The sequence below is a fragment of the Eubalaena glacialis genome, chromosome 4, assembly GCF_028564815.1.
Source record: "Eubalaena glacialis isolate mEubGla1 chromosome 4, mEubGla1.1.hap2.+ XY, whole genome shotgun sequence".
NCBI lineage: Eukaryota > Metazoa > Chordata > Mammalia > Artiodactyla > Balaenidae > Eubalaena > Eubalaena glacialis.
In genome coordinates, this window is record NC_083719.1 from 127784865 (window position 1) to 127798426 (window position 13562).

The window sequence follows — 13562 nt, forward strand, 5'->3', positions numbered from 1 at the left end:
TCCTAACAACATAACATTTACATATTGGTTCTGATAATACGTTCATAAGGAGCTCAAGCAACATCTATCTATATAATGTTATAGTGAACTACCTTGAGGTTTTACCTTAGTTCATTTAGACAAATGGAAGAAGGGAGCATGCCCCACCGACTCGCATGCTAACCCTAACTCCACCCCTGGCATGCTACTCCAATCAGTCTTCATGAAACCAAACAAAAGACACTTTTCAAGCTTCTTCTGCTTTATTTCACCACACGAAGTTAAGCAATCAGGCAAAACAGTAACCTGTCATTCATAAAGACCAAGGAGTGCCTCTCATTCCCAAAAGGGACCAAAAAGGCTGTTTCTTTACAAATATGCATGACATTTAGCTCATTAAACAGTTTGAACAAAAGAAAACTCTGGTGGGCTAATCAAATCACAAATTCAAATTAACTTAGCTTTAAGTTTCCAAAATTGTAGTTTCTAGTGCTAATGACATCTAATTTGCCTGCAGTGGTGCACACTGACTATACTTTAAAAATCTTGCACCTAATCGAATACAAAAAAGGAACAAATAAAATTCCAAATTCACCAGCTGCAGGTATTGAACCATTTCTACTAACACACGGATACTGAACCATTTCTACTAACACACGGAAGTACCAGCTTGCACTGAAAACTATCTTGAGGAACCATTAAATCAATGGCTCTGTTATTCTGCAAGTTAATTTGGCTTCTGAGGAAAAAATTCTATGATCAAAAGTGTTTTTGTGTTTCTGTGTCACATGGGGGTGATGAGACCCATTACTTCAACATTATTATTTCTGGGAACAAACACCAGCTATATGCCATAAACACGTAACTGTGTGTAGTCTATGCAAATGTGTAAACATAGGAAGCTATCCTCTACCTTGAGGCTCATCTCCTCCACTGGCAAATATGGAGCACTCACGTCACAGGAGGCTGTAGTGGGTAGTGAAATAAAAATTAATTTGACACTTTGTGGGGTCACAAAAAGTTAAGCAATTTCTATAGTCTGCAGATGTGTCATTATACAACACCCTGCCCCAACTCCTAACAGGCTAAGCCTTATTACTGTCAAAATATTGGCGACATGAGTGTTTTTTTCTTATACTGCAGCATATATATTACTCTGTGGAATACTGTTTCATAATATTGGCTTGATCTTAAGAGTAGTATTTAGTGTCTTTCAGAGGCTTCCTAAATATTTTTATCTTCCAAGGGGAGCTGAAAAGTAACTATGTCCTGTCTGTACTCTAGATTACTATATATACCTTTAATTTTTTTTTTTAAACTAAAGGCTTGAACTTAAAAACAAAACCAGAATAAACAGGAAATTTCTCTTTCCCCAAAAGTCTGTTGGCTGCCTGCTAACAATACATTTACAGAAAATGTGGTGCAGGTGGTGGTCTACTTTGTCAAGCCTCAGTTGAGAAAACGTCACAGAAATTAAGGTTAGCAACCCAACTCCAGGGTACCAAGTGAAAACAGCATGTGTGCTGTTAGGCAAGTATTCTTTATGATTTATGGTCAAAATGCTCTTATTTGACAAATCGTATGATAAAAGTCTTAAATGCAGGAAGGGAGAAGGTTCTTTTTCTGAATATCCAGTTTTGGATTCAAGAGATTACAAAATGTTAACTTCCCCTTCAAATCAATGGAAAGAACATTAGTTCAGATCATGATAAACATCTAACATTTAAAATGTTTTCTGCATTCCAGAAGTGAACTTGTCCACTAAGTTTTCTTTGGGCTCTTTCCAGGTCCCCAGTACTCAGAACAACTTATTGAGTTAAAGAGGCCGAGCCGAAGAGAAGCGTAGGGAGTAAGACATAAAGCCTGGCTCGCTGCGGCAGCATCAGTCCCTGGATATTGTGGCAACAGTTAAAACGAACAGAATTTGCCACCCCCTTGACATGACATGTAATTGCTTGCTTCTCAAATTCTTCCTAGAAGAAAAAGTTCTGTATTCTACTGGGAAAAAAAATTTTAAGAGCAATTAATAAATAAGTATCCTATATTCACTTAAAAGAAGGCAAATTAAGGTGCCTTAACTATTTCACAGGTTTTTCCAATCATCACAAAACTAAAGACAACATGACGATTCTATTATCCTGTCAAATGGATGGAAGCCAAGATGGCAAGTGAAGGGATATGTTTAGAGTTCTAGATTATATCTAGTGGAATGCAAAAAGCAGCTGGTATACTGAGACCAATGCTGGGTCATCAATAGCGGGCCTACCTTTCGGTTATTTTAAGTTTCATCTGTGAGACTGTGATCCTTTATGAGATCAGATCGGGAGATAGTATGGTCAGTTTCTCAAGTGGTCAATCGAATGCCACTCCAAGGAACAGCCACCCCCTTTCTTGGGATGGAACTATGCTGTTGTTAGTCAACATGCAGGGTTCAGTGAGGGAGACACAGACTTACGGGTGCTAACAGAAGAGAGGGCCAGAGGAACAGCAGTCACCCTGTGTTCCTAATGCCTTGCCTATGCCCCCAACCTCCTAGGAAGAGGATTCAGTAGTGCACGGGTACATCATTATAAACAAGGCCTAACAAAGCAGCGGCTTCCACATTTTAACGCAGGTTCATGATGATACTGTCCTGTGGGATCTGCCCGCCAGTGGAACACTTTAAGGAAGAAGCGGGCCCAAGCTGAGTTCCACATGCTGGGTGAGCCAGATGACCTCTGTACCCTGGTCAGCTTCTTCGATGGGGCGGATGGGGGTGGCCAGGTTTTTAAAATCATGCTTCATCTTAAAGCACACGGTCACTTCGCCCTCCTCACGCTGTGGGGTCACTTTGATGAAAATACCCACTTTGTTGGCCTTTCTGAAGGCTATAATGCTATGGAAGGAAATAAGCATAGTATTAGGCAGGTCACAAGTCAGCCAAGCCTGTTAGACTCACAGTCATTTTATGCCCCACCGGAAATCTCTGTTGACAAGATATGACCACCATCCCGTTTGTCAACAATGAAGAGTTTCTTCAGCAAAATGCTGACCTCCTTATTTTTTTAATATTACATCAGTAAAATATAGTCATAAAAATTTTAAATGGGGAAAAGTAAGTCTTTCCTCTTATTTTCCTCTTCAGTACACAGAGAACAACTGTAAACGGTTTGGCTCTTAACCTACCAAATATTTTTCTGTGCACTTACACTTTTCTGCTTTTTTAACCAACACAAAAGGGACACACACTATTCTGTAACATGCTTTTTTTCACTGTTTATCACAAACACCTGTCCATAGAGGTATATATAGGTCTTCTCCATTCTACCTAATGGGTGCATAGTGACCATAATTAGTATACACCGATTTCCTCTGTTATAAACATCCCTTCATATTAACCTTTATATACATATGGTATTATTTCTATAGGATATAGACGGATGCTAACTTGGAGCTTTAAAGGAATTTCTGGGATACCATAAATCAGTGTGTTTTGTAAACAGAGTCTGTAAGTTAGGAATTTTTAGAATAGGAAAAAATCTCTTTAGTTGAAGTTTCCACTTCAGTTTTCTGATATGCACTTGAAGTTTGTGTTTAAATAACTTAGCTTCAAAAAGTCAAAAGGCAATGAAATAAACAGAACTTGATCTACTATCCAGATGATACTCAATTACTTTAAGAAAAGTTACTGAAATCAAATATTTACATATTATCCAGTATTAGTACTATTAATTTCCAGATATCTGGAAGTCCTATAAAGTACAATAATGTGGAATATAATTAGTTCAATCTTTCATTAATCTGTCATGTAATCTGACTGGAATTTATCTCAGATGATCTTTCCAGAAGTTCACCTTGGCTTAACAAATTTCTGTACTTAAATTAATATAATTTATATAAAGCAAGGATTATAGAGAACGCATTTTGTATTACACTAACACAATCATTTTGTAGTAACTAATCAAACCTCTGATTTACATCAGATTCATTTTAAAAATTCAGTTCAAAAATAGCAAAAAAGAAAAAGTCTTTCTAGCCTTAATTTCCCAGGCAACCACTGATGCCTGGGAAGCTTTTTTTAAAAAAATTCAGATTCCTGGTGCCTACCTAGACCTGTTAAAGAGAAGCTGTGGGGTCCGGTACTCTATACAGAATTAAAAATAAAAAAATTAAAACAAAACACCCACGCTGGTGCTTTCTGAAGTTCACCCAAGTTTGGTAATCACCGTACTAACCTCCTCTTTGCCCTCACTTTGTTTTTCTAATTTGTGCCATGTTATTTCTTCTTTCCGGGATCTTGCGGAGGGAGCTTTTTGATCATTCTGTTAAAAAACGTTAAATATTCCCTACACCAGTGTATTACATGTTATTGCTTTTCAGCTCCAAGCCCACTTTCTGTAGCCGGCTTTGTGACACAGGATTCTGCTAACCACATTTCTGCTTGGTAGGCTGGCTCCTTACCAGGCTCCCTTTAGGGGCTCTAACGGAGACCAGAAGCCTCCCGGTGAGCTTCTTGTCTGCATGCAGCTCCTGTGGGCAGCACTCCAGCAATGCCTCTTCACTCAGGAAGTGGCAGTATCCAGGTTTTCCAACTGCATAACCAGCTTCAGCATGCCACCCCTCCTCTGGCACCCTGTGATGCCAGCAGCAGTCAGGCAGTGTCCCCTCTCCCATTTCCCAGGGGTCTGAGTTTCAGCTCCATGGGGCTCCTCCTTCAAGCTTCTAAATTTGAATCATTTAAACCATTTCCCTTTGTTCCCTCAGCCCTAGGAGTGGTAACTGCTTCATAAAATTACCATCTCTAGGATATTTCAGATTTCTTCTTAACCTTTGAAGTTAGCCAGTTAACAAGTTTTTATATTAAGTTCTCTCTGTTCAAGTAACTGATGTGATTTCTGTTTTTAGACTGGAACCTGACTGATGTATTCCTCATCTGGGAAAGGTTTGGTTTTTTACTTCTCAGTTATTAGGTATGAGAGAGTAAAATCTGTTACTCTAAGAGGGAAAGGTTGGGGGGCAGGTGGACAAATCCAATGGTAAATCTTAGGGGATAGAATACTATATCCTGTCCACAACCATTAACAATCATGCACTTGAAAATTTTTTAACACAGGAAACATAGGTTAAGAAAACTGTGCTTATAGAATGATCCCAATGATGGAAATGTTAATGGTGCTTATCTCTGGTGGTGAGATTTTATTTTCTTCTTCATGGTTTTATATATAAATATAAATATATATTCACCAAATTTCTATAGTAATTATTTTTATAAATAGGAAGAAAAAATTACTTTAAAAATTCAGATAAGAAAATTGAGATCTATGAGTGGGCCTCGTGTACCAGCCAATTGTGGCATGTATGTGTGTGTGTGTGTGTGTGTGTGTCACAAGAGGATCACTCACTCAGGATCATCCTGAAAGTCCTGGGGTTCTGCCAACTCATCATACTCTGCTGCTGCATCCTTGCCGGCTAAAACAAGCTCTTTGGGAGGCACCACCACCTGGAGAGCAACACAAAGAGGGCTGCCTGAGAAGGAATCAGTGCGTTGTAGAACATTCATTCAATGGAATACAGAAAAGTATTGCCCTGACCTAGACATGCAGAAGTAAGCAGCAAGTTTCAAGAAACATACATTATTTCATTTATAAAAAGTTTAACAAACATATTGTTTGGACATTTCTGATAAAAGTATAAGAACAAAGAAATTTAAGGGAATGGTAAAGTCAGGTGAGTGCTTACTTCACTGGGGCTGCTAAGAGGAATTTAAGTGGGCAGGATGCGGGGGCTTCAATTGTGTCTTTAATGTTTTATTTCTTAAGGGGCTGGGGGAATATGGGTGTTTGCTATATTATTCTTTATGCTTTGTGGTATATCTGAAACAGTTCTTCATTTTTTTTAAAAAAGAAAAAACATAATGTGAAACAGTGGTTCCAACATATTTTCTGAAATGCAGATATTGGGTATGTTTATGGCCATGAAAAACAGTTAAGCATTCTTTACACTTAGCCTTATGTTGTAACTAGGCTTCAACTTCGCTATGTTAGAAGTTAACAGATAACAATGTAAACAACATTCCTAATTATGGATATAAATGTGGCCGGGGAGCTGTAAAGAGAGAGAAAAACGGCAAATCCATAAGCTGGGTATACTCATCAGGCACTTATTTCTGTCTCTATCCTCACTGGCACAGCTTATTAGTGTTATTTTAAAAAGGAGCAAGGACAGATGAGTGTCATCTCTCTTTGGAAGTGATGCTAGTAAATGAAATCCTTAAAAAGAAGAAGTAAAAAAAAAAGATAAATTCTCTACTAATAAGTATAACTTGAATAACAGCTAATTAAAGATAAAGGCATCCTTTCTACCAACTTTTGTTATGAGTATCGTGCTGAATTATGAGTCAGTAATAGATGGTCTATAGAGAAAAGTTCTTGCTCTAAAATTTCAAGTACTAGATGAATCATGAAGTAGCAAAATGTAGAAAGGCCTCATTTCATTCATTCAACTAACACTGAGAGTCAAAATCACCTATTTTAATATTTAGTACTGGGACTTCCCTGTAAGAATCCGCCTGCCAATGCAGGGGATACGGGTTCGATCCCTGGTCCGGGAAGATCCCACATGCTGCAGAGCAACTAAGCCCGTGCGCCACAACTACTGAGCCTGCACGCCACAACTACTGAGCCCGTGAGCCACAACTACTGAAGCCACGCACCTAGAACCCATGCTCCGCAACAACAGAAGCCACCACAATGAGAAGCCCGTGCACCGCAAAGGAGAGTAGCCCCCGCTCGCCGCAACCAGAGAAAGCCCACGTGCAGCAACGAAGACCCAACACAGCCAATAAATAAATAAATAAATAAATAAATTGACTATTAAAAAAAAAATTTAGTGCTATGTATACTCTGTGTAAGCAGAGGGCATCTAGTGGAGGCACACCAGCTTTTAAAAGGAAATGTTATTTCCTTTGTGTCTTGAAAAATGAGTATGCATCAGGCAGAAAGGTGTGGCTATGTATGTCAGGGGAGTGGGGATGGGAAGGAGGAATTCTAGATAAAATGAATAGCATATGCAGTCCTCCAGAAGCATGAAAGTTTATGACCCATTGGATATGCTTGGATCTCAACCATTAATATGCACAATTTCGAGAATGCTAGATTTGGGGGTTTCAGGGAAGATCATCCTGGAAGAAAAGAGAGAGGTGAGGACATTAGGGAGCTCTTAAGCTATGCCAAGGAATATGGACTTCATCCGAACGTCAGAGGGACAGCAAACAAGCTGCATGCATGCCATGATCAAAGTTAGATTAGAAAGATCACCCTCGTGGCAAGATGGAAGATGGGCTGGCACGGAAGTGGGGGTGAGGAAAAAACTGGGCCTTAGGAGGCTACTGTCACAGTCCACGTAAGAAATGATGAGACCTTCAAAAAGGGCAGTGGCAGTGTGCCTGCGGATGAAGTAAAAAAACTCAACAGGTGAAATCAGAAGAACCTGATGACTGTTTGGATGTGAAAATGAGACAGTGTGGAGTCCTTTAAGCCAGGGCAAATGAGGCACTCCAGGAGAAGTCAGGGTTACTCAGGATGAGGCAAAGCATTCCTACCTTAGCAGTGCTGTTGATATTATCAGGGTCCCCCTCCTCGTACTCCAACAGAGTCACGTGGGTGAGGTTTTCCACTGGGTTCGTAAGAGTCAGGAGGACCTGGCTCTCCTGGGGAAAAGGAAAGGCATCTTTCAGACATGTTCCACTGCTGCCACCTAGGTCCACTTCCTTAGATGCTTAGATCACAAAATCATCACCCCCTCTGCCCTCCACGCCCCCCACCATTACTCTTGAACAGTAACACCCACCTGTGCCTCTACATCACTGCATTCTCAAAGTGCTCACTAACTCCTTTTCTGTTACTTACATGCTAGTCTACATACTCTCTGGAGCTGCTATTTCACTGAGGAAATGGAATAGATCCCACAGAAAGGGCCAGTTACTAGATGCAGAAATTCTGAGAAATGCACATTATCTAAGTGACTGTTTACAGTTTACAACTCTTGACCTACCCAGGTCGCCACTGAAGGACTAAAAAGAAGGAAGCCCTCATAAATAAAATATGGGAGCCACAGGCTAGCCAGATGTATTAGCATAGAAAAATAATGGCACATCAAGACTGTAAAAGACTTTTTAAGATTTCTTGAACCATAATTTGCCCTTGTTTGGTATGCTCTTTACATTAGCAAAAAAAAAAAAAACTTAAAATGAACAGGGACTGTAAAAGCGTCTTTATGAGCAGCATGAAAGAACTAAGACGCTGCTGCAGAACACTGCAATTCACTGGGGTGTCTGTGTGTGGGAGATAAGGACCTCAAAGAAGAGAGGGGCTGCGGTAAAGAAGAAATCTAGTTGATTCCTGATGTCTCACACATACACACACATGAGATGGTGGAGAATCTCCTGGCTGGAGGAGAGCTGAAGATGCCTGTGGGGTCTAACAACGCCTTTCTTTCCCTGCCGTGATTCTACCTCAATGTAATGTGCACACTGCTCCTTCTGCATATATTTCAAAGATGCTGTTATCAAGAATCCCAGCTTAAGGACACTTAAAAATCTCAATCCCTTTATTATTTCAAACTTTCTTCTTTTTTATCCCTTGCTCATTGCATCCCATGTCAAATACACACAGCCACCACAGACACATATGCACACATCTTTGATCAATTAATTCTTTCTCTTCCCGTAAATAAGCATGGTACTAACCTTCATGTAGCGAAGGTTGGGAATTGACATGATTCTCACTTCTGGGATATAATTGCTATGCGTGAATAAAAAAATGCATTAATGGTCATTGGAGTCTCTTAAAATTGTTACTTTTTTTTTTAAAGCTAGTGCAGCAAAGAAACGATTTCTTCACGTTAATTAGAACATGTCAGAGAAAATTTTAAAGAATCATACCACTACGATAAGAACTTATGAAACCAAACTGGTAATGGATTCTTTCTGAAATCTTATGTATACCTCTAGTTTAGAGCCTATATATGTGTGTGCATCATGGCAGATATCTCTACCTTATATATGTATTAGATATATTTTTTGAGATTTTTATTATTTCTGTAAATCTATAGGCAACTGTTTACAAGATCCAAGACTGATTTAATAATACATTATAGGGGTATAAAAACACTACCACATACTTACCAATTTACATAGCACTTACTATGTGTAACATTTGAAGTATGTTAAAAATATTAACTCATGTAATCTTCACTGCAACTGCGTAAAATAGATACTACTATTATCCCCATTATAAAGAGGAAGAAACTAGGCTTGGGAGAAGTAGCTTGCTGGTAAGCGGCCAGCATTCAAATCTAGGCAGTCTGGCTGCAGGGTCCTTGCTCTTAACCACTATGTTACGCTACCTCTCTAAATAAGACAATAGAATTTTGTACTTATATGTGCTTGTTCTGGACTCAAAACCTCAAAACCCAGGTTCAAATTCCAGCTTAGTGTTTATATACCGAGATACTTCTTTGTAAAGAGCAGGGCAAGATATTTACCTTTGTGTCTCGGTTATAAAATGAGAACATTGAAAGTACCTTTATCTTGAGGTTATTGTGAAGAATAAATTAAATAATAGTGCAAAAAGTGCTTGGAACAAAGCATGCATAAATGTTATCATGCATATATTAACATAAGACAAAATCTACTGCAGAAACACTACAAGTGGGCAGGGGTAAGAGTGCATCTTAGCATTAAGGTATTTTAACTTCAGACTAGGTATTTTTCATGATGGTCATCAGGACTACCTGAGTAACTTGATACAAATTCAAGAGCCCCACTATCAAGGATTTGGATTTAGCTGGTCTGATGTGTGACCAGAACATATGTATTAAGATTCCCCGGTGACTCTGCCATGATGCCAGAAGAAAAGCACTTTTTTTCAAAGCAATCTTAAGAAATTGATGCAAAGCACATCCTGCCATTCAGGATTTCTGTAATGAGTGTAATTCTTAATTAAGAAAGGAGTTCGTACCACACTTCACATGCCATTTTTGTAGTCCTAACCAGTCAGGCATTAAATAATAGTTGGGAAAACAGAACATACTGTACGGTGATTTACAGTTACAAGGCTAGTAGATTTACAGTTACAGTGATTTACAGTTACAAAGCATTTGTGAACACATAGCTCATTTGATCCTTCTCAACAACCACAAGAGAGAGGCAGGACTGGTGTTATGCCCATTTCAGAGATGAGGGAAATCAGTTTAGACAAATTCTGTAAGTGCCAGAACCCATATCTGGCCCTCCTAGTTCCTTCCTCCTAAGTCATGAGACCAGCACTTCTCTGCCATTTTCACTGCCAATGATTTCTTTTTAATTGTTGCATAATATTCTACTTGAGTGTATCTCAATTTAATCAATTATTTCTTTAATGGTTAATCAGTTTGACATTAAAATTGTTTCCAGCTTTTTGCCTTTAAAATGTTATAACATACATCTTTATAAATGTATCTTTATGTATTGGTCTTTATATATTGCTTTGTTTCTACAGAATAGATTCCTGAGATAGTACTACCAGGTTAAAAGGTCTATGTCATTTTGTCTTGATATTCCAGGTCTCTCTCAAAAAAAGACTCTAGCAATTCAGTCTACCAACAATGTATGCAAGTATGTTTACCCACACGCTCACGAGCACTCAATACTACTTATTATTTAAAATTTTTCCTATCAAGTCTCAGCATCTTTCCATATATTTACCGGCCATTTGGAATTTCTCTTCTGTGAGCCTCATGTTCAAATCCTTTGCCCTACTTCATCCCCCCACAACAAGCCCATTCCAGGGATATTCAACTTTTATTTATCATGGAGTAGCAAATATTCTTTCTTGCTCTACTGTCTCAGGACTTTGTTGTCAATTTTGGTTTTTACAACTCATATCTTTCTGCTAACGTCAAAGCTGGCTACTTTCCTTAGTGGCTTCTGGGCTTCCTGCCTTACTTGGGAAGGGCTCTCTCACCCTCAAGTCAAGACAATAGTTTCCTAATTTTTCTTGTTTGATAGATGATTTTCATACACAAAATTCCCTTCTACTGACAAGTCTCAGTGAGTTAACGCTAATTTAATCACTTTTATCCCACTCAACAAAGTATTATCAGAACAGTTAAATAGCATGAACATTGTTACAGGGATATTCTTCCATCTGATATATTTTATTAATTTTTTTAAGAGATCATTCCCAAACAGAGGTACTTTATCATTTGTGATGAATGACTAGTGACTCTCCAACCAGCAACATACCACATTGCCACAAACCATACTATCACGTGCCCTGATATAACACCCTGGTTTCTGTGTCTGTAAATTTGCCTTAAACTTCCTGGTATGTATTTCAAAACCAAAACAGGAACAAAACAGCAAGATTATTCTGAGGTAGTTTCTCTTTCCTTTTCTAAGCCAAGAGTAAGCACATGTCATAGTGAAAAAACAAAAAAAAAACAGTAACCCAAAACACCAATCCCAAATACTCACACAGCAACCAGCTGGATTTTGAATTTGATAGATGTTGGATTAAATTCTGGCTTGCTCAGATTATGTTCACATTTCTAGAAAGAAAAAAATATGTATCAGAGGAAAACAGGAACACACTCTGCTGATCCAGAGACCTGCCAAATCCAGAAGCATAGCATTTACTACAGTTTGGTTTTATTTTGCTGCAAGATCACAGATGTTTTGAAATAGAGTGTATACTACCCATAACCAAAATATACAAAAGATGTTTTGGACTTCTGGAAATATGCAACCACACTATCAAATATTAATAACCTTGTAGTGCTTCAAAACTACTGAAATAATAACACAGGCTTCTTATTAAGCGTGAATGATGTGGATTTTTCTGAGTTTTCCTCTTCCTTGTTTTGTTTGTTTTTTTGCCCGTGCCTTGCGGCATGCGGGATCTTAGTTCCCTGACCAGGGATTGAACCCGTGTCCCCTGCAGTGGAAATGTGGAGTCTTAACCACCTGACCGCTAGGGAAGTCCCTTCCTTGTTTTCTTTTATATTATTATTAGTCCTTTTTAATTTCCTTCCTACTAACCTAAAAGATATGTAATCTTGGTTTAAGTGAATTTAAACATCACATCAACTTTATGAGGTAGGTGTAGGTACTATAATTATTATTGTCCCTATGTCACAGATGATAAAAATGGGACACAGGAAAGGTATATAATCTGTGCAAACTTCAGAGCCAGTAAGACTTGGAGCTGGGATTTAAATCCAAGTGGTGTGATTCCAGATCTCATGCTTTAAAATACAGTAACAATTACTTGCTTACTTTCTTCAATGGGTTCCACATGCATCCGGTTAAAACATTTTTTTTAATGGTATAAAAAAGAAACAGTGTAAAGATACCAGTTACCTGTCCCACTGTTCCTCTCCCCAGAGCCAACAAGCTTCTCATGTGTTTTCTCACAGATAGCTGATGCGCATAGAAGTATACACATACATCACCTTTCTTTTTCACAATAACACAAAAGAGAACATTTTATATTCTTCTGCCTTTTTCACTGAATCGATCTTGGAATGACATACCAGCATACACAGACGTACCTCTGTGTCCTACTGTAATGATTTCCGTAACTTATGTGACCAGACCCAAACTGATGTTTCCTTGAGTTTGCTACTACAAATAATGCAGCAATGAGTAATCTTGTATGCAAATCACTTCCCACATGTATAAATGTATCTGTAGGATAATTTCCTAAAAGTGGGTGCATGCATTTATTATTTTGATGGATACTGCCAAACTGCTAACTTTTGCCAATCTGATGATTATGAAATGGTTTCTCACTGTAGTTTTAATATACATTTCCCTGATTACTGTACATGTTTGCGTATCTTTCCTATTTATTGGGTATTGGGATTTCCTCTGCCATAAATTGCAAGTTAGTACCTACTTGTTATTTTTATACTGGGTATCTTTTCCTTACTGATTTGCTATACTTCTTTACATATTCTGGATACTAATTGTCAATTATATACCTTACAAATTACTTTTTTCAGTCTATGGCCTACGTTTTCATTTCTTTATGGGTTTTCTTTGGAATGGGGGTATAAACTTTACTTTTAATGTGTCAAATATATAACTTTTCCTTTATGGTTTGTCTTATTTTCTGACTACTCCCTTAACTAGAAGCCATAAAAAATATTCTCCCATATTTCCTTCTAGACATACTGGTCATCATATTTACTCTTAAAGTTTCCAATGCTCCTGAAATTGACTTTTGTGTATGGTGAGTTAGAGACCCAATTTTATTTTTTTTTCATAGATTCATTTGACCTAGCAAAATTTCAATAGTATTCTTTCCCCAGTGACCTGCAAGGCCATATTTAGTAAAATCAAGTTTCCTCACATGCATGAGTCTGTTTCTGCTTTCTCTATTCTGTTCCAACAGTCTATTAATCGAACATACACAAATATTTTTTATGTTTAAATATATATTTATTTTCTCTCTTTTCTTATACAAAAAGTTATGTGACTGCTGCACACCCTGCTTTTTGCATTTAAAAATACATCCCACATTAGTACATTCTGTTTTAAATTTTGGTACTCATTGTGTGGA

At 38.1% G+C, this 13562-nt stretch overlaps 1 protein-coding gene across 2 annotated transcripts in view; it reads right to left on the bottom strand.

Moving 5' to 3' along the window:
• Positions 1 to 235: 235 nt before the first annotated feature.
• DCTN4 (dynactin subunit 4) overlaps positions 236 to 13562 on the bottom strand; it is a 38680-nt gene continuing 25353 nt past the window's right edge. For both annotated transcript variants that reach the window (XM_061189868.1, XM_061189869.1), the window contains 5 exons: positions 11474 to 11547; positions 8705 to 8759; positions 7559 to 7666; positions 5361 to 5458; positions 236 to 2854 (listed from right to left, as the gene is read on the bottom strand). In XM_061189868.1, coding sequence (XP_061045851.1) covers positions 2641 to 2854; positions 5361 to 5458; positions 7559 to 7666; positions 8705 to 8759; positions 11474 to 11547 — 549 coding nt within the window. In that variant the 3' untranslated portion in view covers positions 236 to 2640. The remainder of the gene's footprint in view (positions 2855 to 5360; positions 5459 to 7558; positions 7667 to 8704; positions 8760 to 11473; positions 11548 to 13562) is intronic.